The sequence below is a fragment of the Oryctolagus cuniculus genome, chromosome 2 (genome assembly GCF_051225735.1).
Source record: "Oryctolagus cuniculus isolate XC-2025 breed Fujian yellow rabbit chromosome 2, ASM5122573v1, whole genome shotgun sequence".
Lineage (NCBI taxonomy): Eukaryota > Metazoa > Chordata > Mammalia > Lagomorpha > Leporidae > Oryctolagus > Oryctolagus cuniculus.
The window spans coordinates 36,395,530-36,412,869 of NC_142868.1; the positions used below are offsets into that span (position 1 = coordinate 36,395,530).

Here is a 17,340-nt window from a genome sequence, read left to right on the forward strand (position 1 = left end):
AGGTCTTCCTTCCGCTGGTTCACCCCCAAATGGCTGCTACAGCCAGCGCGCTGTGCCGATCCGAAGCCAGGAGCCAGGTGCTTCTTCCTGATCTCCCATGTGGGTGCAGGGCCCAAGCACTTGGGCTATCCTCCACTGCCTTCCTGGGCCACAGCAGAGAGCTGGACTGGAAGAGAAGCAACCGGGACAGAATCCGGCGTCCCGAATGGGACTAGACCCCGGGTGCCGGCGCGCTGCAGGCAGAGGATTAGCCTAGTGAGCTGCGGCACTGGCCTCAAGCTATCTTTCAATTCATGGACAAATTATATCTGTCCATTTATTTATGTCTCTATTAATTTATCTCAGGTATGTGTCATAGGTTTTAGTAAATGGATCTTTCATTAGCTTTATTTCTTGATATTGGATGTTTATTTCTTATTATTAAAAATGGTATTTTTAATTGGTTTTTGGTAGTATACAGAATTGCATTAAACTTACCTATAGTGATTTTGACTTCTTGTAACTTTATTAAACTCACTTGCTAGTTTGAGTACATTCCTTTTTTAAATATTTGTTTTTATTTGAAAGGTAGAGTTACAAAGAGAGAGAGAAAGAGAGAGACTGTCCATCTGCTGGTTCACCCCCAAATGGCCACAACAGCCAGGGCTGGGACAGGCTGAAGCCAGGAGCCAGGAGCTTCATGTGGGTCTCCTATGTGGGTACAGGATTTGGGTCATCCTCTGCTGCTTTCCCAGGTGCATAAGCAAGGAGTTAGATTGGAAGTGGAGCATCCAGGACTCAGACTGGTGTACATATGGTATGCCAGCTTTGCAGGCAGCAGCTTAACCCATTTATGCTATAATACTGGCCTTTTGATATGGTTTTTTATACTGCCTTTTTGAAGCAGCTTTTTCTAAGCAATATAATTTCTATTTTGTTTTTGCTACCAATGCTATGTTATTATCTGGGGCAGTTTTATTGCTCATATGCTTCACTGTTTATATCTTTATTTTTAAATGCTTTCTACTAGTATAGTAGAAAAAAAGTCTTTGAAAATCTGGAATAATTTTTACTACCAAAAATGTCCTATTTATGTTGAGATGCCCCAAGCATCTCAAATTCTGCTAATATTTAAAATCTCCTTCACTATCACCAAGACCAGCATTCCCAGTTCAAGCAACCATCATCTCACAACTCAAGATATGTGTTAGCCCCAACATTAATTTCCTGAACTCATTATTGATCTTTTTAAAATTTAGTTTCCACAAGGTAGATATAATGATTTTACAGATATGTTATGTAACAGTTCATACACACCACACACACATAATGAGGTCACCTCTTGTTCAAGCCTCTTCAACTGGCTCCCCTATTCTCATAAAATAATTCCAATACATTCACAGGGTCTTTTGCACAGGTCCTGCCTACTCCCTATCATCCCCTCTTGCCACTTCCCCTGCAACCCTATTCCCAACATTCTTTATGGTGAAAGTGCCACACTTAGTTTTGCCTCAAATCCTTTGCTCATGCTTCAATAACTGGAATACTCTTTTTCTTTTCTTTTTCTTTTTTGACAGGCAGAGTGGACAGTGAGAGAGAGAGAGAGAGACAAAGAGAAAGGTCTTCCTTTTGCCGTTGGTTCACCCTCCAATGGCCGCCGCGGCCGGCGCACCATGCTGATCCAAAGCCAGGAGCCAGGTTCTTTTCCTGGTCTCCCATGTGGGTTCAGGGCCCAAGGACTTGGGCCATCCTCCACTGCACTCCCTGGCCACAGCAGAGAGCTGGCCTGGAAGAGGGGCAACCGGGACAGAATCCGGCGCCCCGACCGGGACTAGAACCCGGTGTGCCGGTGCCGCAGGCGGAGGATTAGCCTAGTGAGCCGAGGCGCCGGCCTCGGAATACTCTTTCCACTCATCTTCTGTATCTGTACATATTCTTCATATCTTAGTTTTTTAAAAGATTATTTATTTGAATGGCAGAGTGACATACACACTCACAGAGAGAGAGAGAGAGAGAGAGAGAGAGAGAGAGAGAATCCTGCTACCACTGACTCACTTCCCAAATGCATCCAAGAGCCAGGATTAGGCCAGGGCAAAACTAGGACCCAAGAAATCCATTCAGGTCTCCCATGTGGGTGGCAGGGACCCAGACATTTGGGTCATCAACTGCTGTCTTCCTAGATGCATTAGCAGGAAGTTGGATCAGAAGTGGAGGGCAGGGATTTGAACGGGCACTCTGATACTGGATGTCAGCATCCCAGGCATGTAACTTGCTGCACAACTCCAGTTCCCAGATCTCAGCTTTAATACCACTCCTTTTTAAAAAAGAATTATTTACTTATTTTGAAAGTCAGAGTTACAGAGAGAGAGGAAGAGACAAAGAGAGAGGGATCATCCATTCACTGGTTTACTTTTTAGATGGCTGCAACAGCCAGGGCTGAGCCAGGCTGGAGCCAGGAGCCAGGAGCCAGAAGCTTCTTCTGCGTCTCCCACATTGGTGGCAGGGACCCAAGCACTTGGTCCATCTTCTGCTGCTTTTCCCAGGGCATTACCAGAGACTGGATCAGAAGTGGAGCAGCTGGGAATGAACCGGCACCCATATGGGGTGCTACCACTGCAGATGGTGGCTTAACCCACTGCACCAGGCTTCCAGTCCTATACTATCACTTTTGTAGGGGGCATTTTGTTGACACCCTGGATTTAGGTAATGGTAATTATGTGATTACTCTTAGGAAAAGGGTGCATAATTCTGCACATGCTGATAACCATTGAGCTATGTGGTATATATCAAAATGGTATACTTGGTGATATGTGGATTATAATTGAGTAAAAACAGCTATATAAGAAGAGCCCAATGAACTACTAAACAGTTGCTTTTAATAGACTTGCTTCTCAGTTTTATAAGTTACTCAGATGATTTCCAGGGTAAGCAGTTGGAAAAGGTTATGTAACCACGAGGTGCACTAATATGATATCAGCTCAAGTTCACCCCTTCCAGCTCTGTAATTTAAACTAGCCCTCCTTGACCAGCTGATACTTTGCAGATGTTTGCTAGTTCACATCTAAAAATAGCCCTGTGACCCACTCTACCGGGCTCCACTGAACACAAGTGTTACGGCATGCTTCTCAGTTTCAATAGACCATGTCAGAAAATTGTCCCTCCAACAATGATGGAGAAGACAGCAGCACTTTCATGGACAAACACTGAAAATTGTCCTCCAAATGCACATCCCATCTCTATTCTCTGCACCTGCTCACTTCCTTTCAACCTTATATACCTCCAGGTATATGATACATTCTTTTACTTTCCACCCAAACATTACCTCTTAACATAGTATTGAAGAGATGCATTGCAAAATGTGTCCTGCTGGGGCTGGCACTGTGGCTCAGAGGGTTAAAACTGTGGCCGACAGCGCTGGCATCCCATATGGCCCTGGTTCAACTATAGGCTTTTCTACTTGTGATCCAGGCCTGCGAAAGCATTGGAGGATGGCCCAAGTGCCTACTGTTGCCCCTGCACCCATGTAGAAGACTGAGAAGAAGCTCCTGGCTCCTGGTTTCAGTATGACCCAGTCCTAGCCATTGCAGCCATCTGGGAGGTGAAACAGCAATGGAAAATCTCTGTCCTTCTCTGCCTTTCAAATTAATTAATTAATTAATTAATTTTTTAAAAATGTGCTCTGCTTCAAAAATTGACACGTTTAGCAAACTATTAAGTACATAATCAGTTAACAGTGTTTTCTATCAAACTACAAAATTACATGTTTCCAGCTTTCTCAAAGGAAGGAATATTAACTGTTATACCCACATACTCATTTCCTCTAGACAAACATAACATCCTTATATTTTCTTTCCTTATAAAAATTTACTTCTCTACAACATGATTTTCCACTTAACAGATCTTAAATACTTCAAAAGGGCAAAGCATAGAGATTAAACTCATTTTTGAAAAATACTCCAATGCATGATATGTCAATTACAAGGAGTGGAATAAATGAATGGACTCAAAAAACTACACAGGATGCATTCACAAAAGGCTTTAATCACTGGTAAGGATGTGCTACAGCAGGAAAATAAAAGTCCAGGAAAGCACCAGGGGTGTGAGCAATTTCTAGGTACTTGCCAGGGTCTTTTTCTCATTCACCCAGTATGTGGATTTGAAACTTCCATGATATGGACAAGAAATCCTTGTGTTGGAGAGGCTTGGACTGGTTTCTCACGTGGTCTTTTAAGCACTCTTTATAGTTAATTATCCAGTCTGTGTAACTAGTTTCACTAGGTAAGACATGAATTTATATATACCCTAGAAGTAAGTAGAGAAACCAGTCTGTACCTCCAGGGGAGTTTCAAACTTTAAACAGCATCTTATAAATAAATCACCAGCTAGTTCATCTTGTCCTTATCTTGGCCTGGGCTTAGCATCACACTTCCAGGTGTTGCAGAGATAAGCATAGAGCTATCCAGCCCAGCACATGTGGCTATTTTACATGACAGCTGCATCGTCATGCAGTCAGCTCTCCTCCCCCTGAAGGAAAGTTCAATCTCTGTCCCTAATGAGTTGTACTATGAGAATCGACTGCAAATTTTGCTCCCAAACTGTACTCTATATGTTGTATGTGTGCATGGGTGCCAACTGTTGAAGTCTATGCTTAGCATGGAGTTGGTCCTCTGGTATGTAAAGTCAAACTAAAAATGAGCCATAATGAAGAAGATGGGAGAGGGAATGGGAGGTGGGATGAGAGTTGGTGGGGGGAGGGTGGGTATGGGGGAAAGAACTACTGTATTCCTAAAGTTGTATCTATGAAAAATATACTCATTAAATAAAAAATTAAAAAAAAAAAGAAAGTTCAAGTTCCACTTTCAAAACACTGATGTATAGTCACACAATTGTATCCTGTAAGAGAGAATCCTAAAAAGAATGCTATTGACTCCACGGTATTTTCATCTGTACTTTTATCAGATACAGTCAGATTAACTCCCTAAGAACCTACAATAAAACATAATCTCACTAGCAATGTATTCACAGGACTAGAAACCCAGACAAGCACAAATTGTTAACATTCACTTGAATTCTGTCAATGTCGTGAATATTTGGTATGTATTCTGAAGGCTGCAGCACTTGGATTAGGCAAGGAGTAAATTACCTTTATGTTCCTGTACTGAGTTAGAATCCTAAGTAAACAGAGTGAGATATCGGGAAATTTCACAAAATCTTGCTACTCAATACTTGTTGCATGGGTCTGCCATAACTGTAATGTTTGAAGCTTGTTAGAAATGAGGACACGATTCTATTCCTACCCTCATTTATTCTCTTCTTGAAATACAAAACAAGAAGACAGCAAGAAGGGAAGGGATTACACAGTTAGAAACTTGAGGTTAGACCCACCTTATGATACAGAGAGCAACACAGAATTCCAGTGAAGTTAAAAATCAACTCACAACAGTGAAAAAAACTGTACAAATCAAGACTTGAACACTGGCTAGATACAAGTCAATCACGTTGACTTGCTTTTGAAACATCCGAGCCTTAGAACAATTAAAATAAACACTACCACATGTAGTATGCTGGTGATTGAAATAGCAACCTCGCTATTTTTAATCAGTGGCCTCCTCTGACCCAGCTCCCACCAGGTTTAGAGAAAGCAAGTAGCAATGTCACGTCCTTTGTGGAGGCTTGGTTTTCTTGGACAAAAGGAGCAGAGCCTCTTCTCTGGGTCTAGAGCATGAGGGCAGACTTGAGTCACCAAGTACCGGACTAGGGATGCCCGTGAAGAGAGTGAGGTAGGATAGAAAGGCCAGAAGGGCAGGTGTAGGGTACCTCAACAGCTCACTCTTGGAACGGCAAAACTCCTCCACTTCTCTGCTTTTTCATCCCTACACACCTGCTACAGTTTCCTCACACCTTTAATTACTCTGACAGTATGCATGGGAAGACTTCAAACAAATACTTCACATTTAACCTGTTTTTGCTTAGCAGGATACTAGTTAACAGCTTTGTTGCAATAAGTTTCTTTTTTGAGATGAAAGAGAAGCTTGTCACCCCCACCCCCAAACCCGAATCAGATGGTCTGCCACAGGGGATGCGACTGCAGTGCTGTTCCACAGCAACCAAGTTAATTCACCCGTGGGCAACAGAGAAAGTCATTCACAGGGACGACGGCGCCACCAACGTCACAGAGGACCCAGAGAGTGTAGCAAAGGCAGGGCGCCGCAGGGAGGGTGGGAATGCAGCCGAGTTAAGCTTTGAGCTGGGCAAAGAAGGAACACCAACAGATCCACACGAAAGGATGCATGCGTACGCTAGGTGGACGCCTACTTCCAAAGACAGTTTTAGGGCACAATCCTCATTGTGGTACACAGACTGACACGGCACAAAAGCCTTCTGTATAAACTCACCTGCAAAAGTCAGACAGAACCACCACGTGCGTGGCCAAACCACAAGTGTCAGAAAACTTCCTGACACTCATTCCACTAGGTTATACAGAGTGGTATCTAATCGGCTTATACGGCCTCTATCAACTCATCTATAAAACTTTTAGTGATGGCCTTGAACATGGGGCCCCTCGCCAGCAGCTCCAGCAGCGTTGAGAAGCCCCTTCCCCTCCAGGAGCAGGGAGCCCACCAGGGGATTCTGACGTACAAACTGTGTGTGTGTGTGTGCATGTCTGACGTGATCAGAATATAGCGCCCAGCAATTCCCTCTTCTCAAAATGCTTTCCCTTATTCCTGCTCAGAGTCATGAATCATTTACTTTTCTCTTAATTGAGAAATTTCTTCAAAGAAAAATCTCTCTCCACGGTATCACCAATGAATCATTCCACAATCCCTTGCAATCTGGCTTCAATTTTCACAGTTCCATAAACATTCTTCAGTTAAGAACTGGAACTCTAGTTAGGAAAAATTAAGAATTTAAGTGCCAGATTAAGTGGGCGCCTTGGTCCTGGTCCTCTTTTTATTTTATTTTACTTATTTTTTTAATTTGAAAGGCAGAGAAAGAGACTGAGAAAGACTCAGAGAGCTCTCCCATCCCCTGGTTCATTCCCTAAATGTTCATAACAGCCAGTGCTGGACCAGGCTGAATCCAGGAGCTAGGAATTCAATCCAGGTTTCCTATGAGGGTGGCAAAGTTACCACCTGCAGCCTCTCAGAGTGAGCACTTGAGGAAGCCGGAGTGGACAGTGGAGCTGGGACTCAAACCCAGGCCCTCTGATATGGAATGCAGGTACCCAGACAGTGGTCTAACCACTGCACAAAATGCTACCCTTGCTCCTCTTCTAAGCAGCAGCGCTGGGTAATGAGTTTGCCCTCCTTCCCCAAGTCCCATTGGATCCACCCACTGTCTGCTTCCCTTTGCATTCCCATTGTCTCCACCCTTACCCTCCTCCCTAATTAATCAAAACTCAGTTTCTCTCTGTGCCTCTCCCAGGCCCTCCCCACACTGACGGACCATCCACACTCTCTAGGATGGCCTCCAAGCTTCACACCCTGACTTTCAAAAGCTTCCTAACGGTGACCCTAACTTGCCTTCTTGTCCCTGCTTCTTTTGCTCCCTGACATGTATTCTGTGCTCTTGCCAACACTCTCTAGGATGGCCTCCAAGCTTCACACCCTGACTTTCAAAAGCTTCCTAACGGTGACCCTAACTTGCCTTCCTGTCCCTGCTTCTTTTGCTCCCTGACATGTATTCTGTGCTCTTGCCAAATAGACCGTTTGCTCATCCCAGAACACATCTCAACACATCTCATGTCTTCTCAGTTCTAACGTATTGTTTCTATGAGGGTGGTTTTTTTTTTTGGACAGGCAGAGTGGACAGTGAGAGAGAGAGAGAGAAAGGTCTTCCTTTTGCCCTTGGTTCACCCTCCAATGACTGCCGCGGCAGGCGCGCTGCGGCCGGTGCACTGCACTGTGCTGATCTGATGGCAGGAGCCAGGTACTTATCCTGGTCTCCCATGGGGTACAGGGCCCAAGGACATGGGCCATCCTCCACTGCACTCCATGGCCACAGCAGAGAGCTGGCCTGGAAGAGGGGCAACTGGGACAGAATCCGGCGCCCCGACTGGGACTAGAACTCGGTGTGCCGGCGCCGCAGGCAGAGGAATAGCCTAGTGAGCCGTGGCACCGGCCTCTATGAGGGTTCTTAAAAACTTTGTGGGGGCCGGCTCCGTGGCTTACTTGGTTAATCCTCCGCCTAGGGCACCAGCATCCCATATGGGCACTGGGTTCTAGTCCCGGTTGCTCCTCTTCAAGTCCAGCTCTCTGCTGTGGCCTGGGAGTGCAGTGGAGGATGGCCCAGGTGCTTGGGCCCTGCACCCGCATGGGAGACCAGGAGGAAGCACCTGGCTCCTGGCTTCGGCTCAGCGTAGCTCTGGCCGTAGTGGCCATCTGGGGGGTGAACCAGCGGAAGAAGACCTTTCTCTCTGTCTCTCTCTCACTGTCTAACCCTATCTGTCAAATAAAAAAAGTTTGTGGAAAAATGGAATGAAAAGACAAGTTTAATTTGGGCCAAAATTTTGTGATTCATGCACCCTTTTCCCCCAAAACACAGCTTCCACATACCTTTTGAAGCATCCTCAATTAGTTCTCCCTCCTGGGTCACCCACAGGTACCACCCCAACCTCTCTGCTTCTGAACTTCCACTCACCCTTCATGAACCTCTCACAGGACACTTCTGAATCCTCATCGTCCTCATTTGGCCTTTCATCCCTCTTCCCCCTCCCTTGCATTACTCTATCAGTCTGTATCGTATCTTCCCTATCTAATTATAAGTTCCTGTAGGGCAAGAATGAAGAGACTTCTCAGCATTTTCTGCACAGGGTCTTACACAAGGAAATGTTCAATAGAGACTTTCTGAAGTGAAAGAACAAGTGTTTTAACTTTGAATCACACCTGCTTTCTCCAGGAAATCTTGAAAAGCAATTTATTTGGGTTTTGGTAAAAACATGGGAGGAAAATACCCTTGATACTGGAATACCTGCTTTAAATTAAAAAAAAAATAATAACGAAAGACAAAGTGAGTGAGGCATGCACATGTAGGAAATGAAACCAAGAGCAAAGCCAAAAGCCAAGCCCCAAATCAGGCCTTTTTCACTATAATTTCCTAAATTTCCCCAGTGGGTTTTGCTCTTTTGTGTGCAGCTTTTATTTATGGGACAACAGAAAAGATGGTATTTTCCCATAAATAAATTTCTCCCTTCCGTCTCAAGCTAGTGCGGAACATAACTAATCAGTTCAATGTATACAATCCTGTTCTTGCAGTAATTTGAAAGTGCCAAAAGGGTATGTTATGTTAAAAATTGAGTTCAAATAATGAAGAAATGGAGAAAATGAAGATACTGAACATGTTTTAGGCATCTGGAGTCATTTAGTCCTTGTATCCGTTCAATGCCAGGATCACGGAAACAGTACTAAGAACCCTTCATTGAGAAGCTGATGCACTTTTTAAAAAAGATTAATTTATTTAGAAAGGCGGAGTTACAGAGAGAAGGGGAGGGGGAGGGGGAAGGAGAAGGGGAAAGGGAGGGAGGGGACAGGGGAGAGGGAGGGGGAGAGAAAGAGAATGAATTTTCCATCCACTGGTTCACTCTTCAGCTGGCCACAATGGCCAGCACTGTGCCAGGCTGAAGCCAGGAGCCTGGAGCTTTATCCCAGTCACCTGATAGCTTTACTTGCTGTGCCGCAAGGCTGGCTCCCCGACACACTGTAACGTGTGGCAGGGTATGGTGAATCAGGTGGGGGACCTCCAGGAAGACAAAAAGGCAGTGCACTCTTCTTTTCAATACATAAGGAAGGTGATGCTATTTTAAGTCCCTTAGCATGAAACACTCCATTGCACAGCACTGACATAAATTTAACCAGATGGACTCAGCCCTGTTAGTAGATTATTTCAGACTTAACACTCTGCAACACATTCAACCCACACTAAACTCAACACTTTTGCCCATGGACTTTTAAAGGTGAAATGATTTACTTGAGGAATACACATGGGGAAGCAGAATCGTTAATGGCTATCAGCCACAACCAACCCACTCAGTTCTCAATGTAGTTATGTAGAGCAGCCCAATGTAGTTATGGGGGCCTACCCATAACAGGTGGAGGGGAGTACACTTATTATTTGGAGCTCTGTACCTAGTTTAAAAGAATTTCATGTTGCCTTTTCTAAAAATTACTACATAGCAACACTGCCTCATTAAACTAACAAGTATTCTCATGTAGTAGACTACCTACTACCATAACAAAACAAAGTGTTACACAACCTAACTGTAGTCATGCTGGCCCTCCTTCAACTACAGCATCAAGCCAGGGGATGGATAGGGTGCCAGACACCAAGGTCCTATCTCCCACACCTGCACAAGGTACCCATATCACCCCTCAGGAAATATATCCAAAACTGGGGCTTTTGAAAAGCACATCCATTCACTAGGAGGCATTTAAAAAACTTCCCCAACAGGTAGCTTCTGCACGGGAATGCCACGCTTTCCAGGGCCTTGCCTTTGTGATGTTATGTGGAACTGTCATTCCACTTGCAGTTTTGGCAGGCTAGTTGTAACAGCATCTTATAAAAAAATAGAGCCGGCGCCGCGGCTCACTAGGCTAATCCTCCGCCTAGCGGCGCCGGCACACCGGGTTCTAGTCCCGGTCGGGGCGCCGGATTCTGTCCCGGTTGCCCCTCTTCCAGGCCAGCCCTCTGCTGTGGCCCGGGAGTGCAGTGGAGGATGGCCCAGGTGCTTGGGCCCTGCACCCCATGGGAGACCAGGAAAAGCACCTGGCTCCTGGCTCCTGCCATTGGATCGGTGCGGTGCGCCGGCCGCAGCGCGCCGGCCGCGGCGGCCATTGGAGGGTGAACCAACGGCAAAAGGAAGACCTTTCTCTCTGTCTCTCTCTCTCACTGTCCACTCTGCCTGTCAAAAAAAAAAAAAAAAAAAAAAAAAAAAAAAAAAAAAAAACAAACAAACAAAAAAAAATAGGAAAGCATGTACTTGCAATTTGAAAAGAGAATGAATGTAACCACCCAAAAAATTCTTACGAGGGCTGGCTTTCATTTACATAGAATAGCAATAACAAACTTATAATTTACAAGTTTCCACAGACATAAATTTGTCAAAACAACCCAGTTCAGGAAAAACAATGCAAGGTTGTCTCTAATGTATGTGTAGACACTCAGAGGAGGGTATGTTATGTCAAAAATTGAGTTCAAACAAAGAAAAAAATAGAGACAATGAAGAACTGCAAGAAGGAAAACTGGTGCATTCTGAATATGGCAGTGGGAAGAGGCCACAGCACTGTGTTCACCAGAGGCAGAGAAAGGTTACAATGGTGAATTCAGGACTTTGACATGGGAGGCAGAGAAGAGGCGAGGACTTTGACACATTAGTATTTCATCAGGGCCTTTTGATACTTCTTTATCTATACTCAGGAATTTGTCTGGAGTATAGTTGGTTCACCATTCACTTTCTCTGCATGTTTAGTGTATCTGTTAAGACAAGACCCCAGGCTGAGAGATACTGGGCACACAAATACGGAAAACAGTTAGGCCTGCCCTTTGCAGTGTTCTTATCTGGTCTATACAAGCCATCACACCCAAAAACAGGAGCAAAGAGAGGCAGCCACAATTCTTTGGGAGGAGTAGACAAAACTCACCAAGGCTCATAAACACCCCTAGGCTTCCCAGCATCTATGTACTCTGCATCCCCACTGCAACTAGGTTCTTGGAAACCAATATACTATTTTGCATCTGCCAGGCCACTGTACCATATACCTAACCCAGTTAGAAATCTCCAGGGCAAGAATTGGCTTGTTTCCCACAATGGTGGTGGTGACAGGCTCAAGGGTAAAGCCTATGTGTGAAGTTCTGAGTGAGGTCCAAAATCCAAAATTTGACCTATGATTGAATTTGGTAATTGGTGAGAATGAGGCACCAGGCAGGCACTAGTCTATAGTTAAATGGCTGAGAATACTGGAAATGAAATTAGTAATTTATATTCCTGAAACTGCTAGGAAAATGAATGACAGAGGAAGAAAGCTACTCTGTAATGCCTCATGGAAAATCAGGAAAGAAAATACTTGTTTCTTTAAGAAGAGAGAAGGTTACTATTTGAATGAGGGAAAGATATCTTTTCTACATTTTGTGGTCTTGGTAAACATCCAGAAAAATGAAAATTTAAGTAATACTTCAAATGCCTTTCAAAAAGTAATTACCTGTCAAAAATACCCCTCTTCCCACTCCTACACACCCATGGCTGCCTCAATTCAGGAAAGCAAATTGAATTTCATTCTGGTCTAATGACAACAGATGGTTTTCCTATTAAGCAGTTGACTTATCTGATGGCAAACAGTATCCTACTCAAACGTTTTTATTATTTCCTATCAACTGCGGAGCAAGAGGACAGTCTAAACCCAAATCAGGCAAAGGAACAAAAGATACTATTCTCAGAGAACAATTGTGAACGTTAACCTAAAAAACATAAAAGCCATAATTTTTTCACAATGTTATTTTCAAGTATTCTTCTGACTACAACTTGAAGTTTTTTTAGATGTTAAGCTGTAATGCTTTATTTATTTATTTTTTTTTGCTTTCAAACTTTTATTTAATGAATATAAATTTCCAAAGTACAGCTTATGGATTACAATGGCTCTTCCCCCCCATAACGTCCCTCCCACCTACAACCCTCCCCTTTCCCACTCCCTCTCCCCTTCCATTCACATCAAGATTCATTTTCAATTCTCTTTATATACAGAAGATCAGTTGAGCATACATTAAGTAAAGATTTCAACAGTTTGCTCCCACACAGAAACATAAAGTGAAAAATACTGTTTGAGTACTAGTTATAGCATTAAATCTCAATGTACAGCACACTAAGGACAGAGATCCTACATGAGGAGTAAGTGCACAGTGACTCCTGTTGTTGACTTAACAAATTGACACTCTTGTTTATGGCATCAGTAATCACCCTAGGCTCTTGTCATGAGCTGCCAAGGCTATGGAAGCCCCCTGAGTTCACTGACTCTGATCATATTTAGACAAGGCCATGGTCAAAGTGGAAGTTCTCTCCTCCCTTCAGAGAAAGGTACCTCCTTCTTTGATGACCCATTCTTTCCACTGGGATCTCACTCGCAGAGATCTTTCATTTAGTTGTTCCCCCCCCCCCCCCCCAGAGTGTCTTGGCTTTCCATGCCTGAAATAGTCTCATGGGCTCTTCAGCTGGATCCGCATGCCTTAAGGGCTGATTCTGAGGCCAGAGTGCTGTTTAGGACATCTGCCATTCTATGGGTCTGCTGTTGATGTACAATGTAATACTTTATCCATTTTAGTATTTTTTTTTGTTGTTCTAGTACCATTGGTTGAACTCTGTAATACTTTATTTTTGAAAGAAGGTTTAAACATACTTCCCCCCACCATCATTTTTAATCATAAAGCTAATCCTGTTAACCTATGAAGGAAATTGGAAAACCATGATTGGTAGCCAAGAACAAGTATTTGCTCTGAATGTTAATGAAAGGGAGTATTTTTTGGAAGTTGGTGTGTACCTAGAAACTCGGAGCACCTGTCAGTATGCGGAATAGTGGCCTCAGATCATCCAGGCTATAACAGTCACATCTCAACTGCACTGCCTGACATTGCAGTTTAGGACTGAAAATAAGTAACTGCCAGTCCTTATAGCAGGATCCTTCTGCTATAAAATATAGTATAAGTTACAGAAAAAAACATGTATTTTTGTTTCAGAAACTGCTACTGAATATTCTGAGTAGTATGGCAACAAGTGAAAAAACTTCACATTGCCAAAAAAAACAGGAATTGACGTATCTGGGTTTCTATCCCCTTTCATTTCCCATGGTGTCCCATCACATCTAAGCTCCTGGAACAGCTGTGTTTCTGGGCTTCTAACAGCTCAATACCCTGATTCATTCTGTTCCCTGTCCTTAAGCTGCAACCTTCATCCTCTTCCTGGCAGATAAACCTTCGACAACTACTCAGTATACTAAAGTTCAGTTGAAATCCCTTTGGCTTAGCATTCAAGTCCCTTGAAAATCTGACCCTAGTCCACCCTTTTTTCACTTTATTTGAGAGGCACAGAGAAGAGAAAAAGGAATGGGGAAGAGAAGGAGACAGAGCACAGACATGAGACAGTGCTCCCATTCATTGGCTCATTCCCCAAATGCCAACAAGGGCTAGGGCTGGCCGGGCTAAAACCAGGATCTGGGAACTCAGGCAGGTTTCCCACATGGGTGACAGGGACCCAACCACTTCAGCCATATTTGTTGGCATACAGATATTTTAACCAGCATCTTTTCAAACATTTATTAATGTTAATTTTGTTTGCAAAGTAGAGAAATACAGAGAGATCTTTCATCTGTTGCTTCACTCCTCAAATACCTGTAACAGCCTAGGTTGGGCCAAGTGCCAAAGTCAGGAGCCAGGAACTCAATCCAGGCCTTTCATATGGCTAGCAATGACCTATGTACTTGACCCATCACCTGCTATCTCCCAGGGTGCACATTAGGAAGAAGTGAAATTGAAAGTGTAGCAGCTGGGAATCGAATCAGCCACACCAATATGGAATGCAGGTGCCCCGTGGGTAACTGACCTCCCACGCCTACTGCTTAACCAGTGTCTTTCCCACTGCGCCAAACACCCGCAACAGCCTACCTCATAAGTCATGTGCTTGCTTCCCTCTGAGAGGAATCTCTTTTCTGTGCACGCTCTGATAATGGTTTAACAAAGCCTTCTTACTCTGTGGTTCAGAGTGACCTCTTCCTCCGGTCCCTTTCAGCCCACACGTAAATGTCTTCCCCACTCCTTTCTTCTCACCCAAAGCCCTCCTCAGACTCAAGATCACCACACAATTCTCTCCTATTTTGAAGTTCTCCGGCATCTGACATGGGAAACACGATTTAGAGCAAAAAATCTAACAAGACTGAAATAGTGTAGCCTAAACCCTTTGACTTCTATACGTGATAATTTCTTACCTTGTGCTTCCAAGGGTCTTTTTATATACATAACTGAACAACTAAGCTGTAACTTTCTTTTTTGTATTTACCATAATAATTTTGGTAAATATTTTGTAAATTTCTCAGATTAGTACATGCACCTTCCTCAACTTATAAAGATGGACAGGTAAGGCCTCTGATGAGAGTTGGTTGATATCAAACTGCTCTTTCATTGTGTTTCCCCTTCATGCTCTAAACACAAAACCCTCTTGTTCTGCCTTTTTTTTTTTTTTTTTTTTTTGTATTGTAGGTTATGTATTAACAATGGGTCTGATCATACTGTTTAAAGTTCCTGCTTTTTAGGACATGGCTGTACACACATGGAAGGGACCCAGAGCATAGAACCTCATCACACAGCCTAGACACATGCGGAAGAAGGAAAACCCAGTTGGTGAAACCAGAGGCCACAGCAGTGCTGGAAGCTGGGTGTACTAGAGACCCTTCAGAAACGAGAGGTCCCTTAAACACAGAAATCTGCAACCGGAAGCCAATCTTTCCACACTGGCCTGATTCAGGACTTGCTCTGCCAGGTTTTTCTGCACACCAGTTTTCTCCTATGTAATCTATAAAGCTTTCTCCAAGCCCTCAGTCAGGGAGGCAGATTTAAGAGAGATTTTTTTGACTCCTTACTTACAAGTAATAATAATAAAACCTTTTCCTCCTCAAAGGACGAGCCTCACAGAGCATGGCTTGGAGTGGCAGGCAGAGACCCTCTAATGGTAAGAAAGCAGCCAGGCATTCCGATAGGGCCCCATAATAATATGAGCAATATGAAAACATGATTTCCAATGACCAGGCAATGGTGGCAGGCATCCCTGATCCTTGTCACATCACAGAACCTCAGAGCGAGATGACACCCTCAGAGGGGCAAGCTTAGAGATAGGACAGGAAGTCTGCTTTGCATGTTTCAAAGTATTGTTTAAAAATCAGAGTGCACAATGGCTTATTGGGTTGTCATGGAGGTCATTTTGTTTTTGGCTGTGTCAAAACGAGACCCGTAGCAAAAGAGCTACGCCCAATGCCAGGCCCTCCCCAGAAGCTGGCCTTGTGTCCGTCATTTTCTTTATTTCTAGGGCATATGTCACCTGCATGTATAGTGAACTCAGAGTGCTTCCAACACACTTTTCACCCACGTAACATTTTATCTGATTATTTCCTATGCATCTTTTCCAGAGTGACACCTACAGATCAAAAAGAAAATAAAGGCACACCACAGCGCTTAATGTTGTCAACATAACTGCAGATTTTGTAGGCAGCACCTGGGAGCACATCGCTATACAGCACTTAAAACACTGCCTTTCAGAAGTAGTAGCACTGTAAACCACTTGAATGTGAGTTTCAGTGCCATAGAATAAATGCTACAAAGCAAGAATCAATTTACCCTGGAACAAAAAGTTAAGATATACACAGTATTCTCAGTTGAATTACATTCCATCCAAGTGAAGTGTGTATGGGACTATCAATATCATTGGCAAATACGATAAATAAGATGTAAAATTCCTACCTTGGGTCTGTTTCTTGTTCACTGCATTATCAGCTTTATGTCGTTTCTAAAATTTAAAAGCAAAAAGAACAACTGTGAAAAAGTGAATGAGATAATAAAATAGCACCCTTAACAAAAGAGAGATTTCCTTTAACTTGGGTTTCTAGCCATTGACACTCATATCAATGTTATAAACATGCTTCAGAGGGGATGTGGGGATGGTGGAATGTGAAGAATCAGGGGGCACTTGGGAACTTAAACTTGAGAGCACCATGTGCAGTCTCTGCACACAGAACCCCCTTCTGGGGACACTGATTTGTGATGCTCAAAATATTAAAATTTAATCTACTAGGGAAGCTTCAACTTTTACTCTTTAGCTTAAATAATTCATTTGAAAAAGACTACTCAAGAGAATTATCTATAATAACTACCTTTTAATAATAGTATTGAAATATTTTCACCTTCTTATGAAACTCATCTTCTAATTAAGCCGAGTACACCCTCTATAATTTAAAGATGTGCTGCAGTCTGTCAGTGATTAGAATGAAATTATTTTCCCATTTGCATATAGCCTCTTCTCTTTATTGCTCTCCAACAGGCTACCCACCACTTGCAGCCATGAAATTATAGGATCCCATTCTCCTTCCTCCTCAAAGCATCTACAAAACTAAACGGTGAGCAGGTGAGTTAAAGTCTGAGGCTAGGTGGGTCAGTTTGAAGAGCCGCACAAGTTAAGGTTTCCATAGCAGTAAGAAAAAGAAACCAGGGTTCAGGGGAAAGGTGAGAATTGGAGTGACCAGAGGAAAACTATCTTCTCTACAGTTCATCTAGAGGTTTTCCATAGCTTCCGTCTAAACTTACAGCATCGAGTCTAACAAACACACCAGACTTCAT

General features: G+C 43.4%; 1 protein-coding gene across 10 annotated transcripts in view; it reads right to left on the bottom strand.

The window, feature by feature from the left end:
• ATP8A1 (ATPase phospholipid transporting 8A1) overlaps positions 1-17,340 on the bottom strand; it is a 260,638-nt gene that overhangs the window by 197,420 nt on the left and 45,878 nt on the right. For all 10 annotated transcript variants that reach the window (XM_089327160.1, XM_070068174.2, XM_089327162.1 and 7 more), the window contains one exon: positions 16,468-16,513. In XM_089327160.1, coding sequence (XP_089183286.1) covers positions 16,468-16,513 — 46 coding nt within the window. The remainder of the gene's footprint in view (positions 1-16,467; positions 16,514-17,340) is intronic.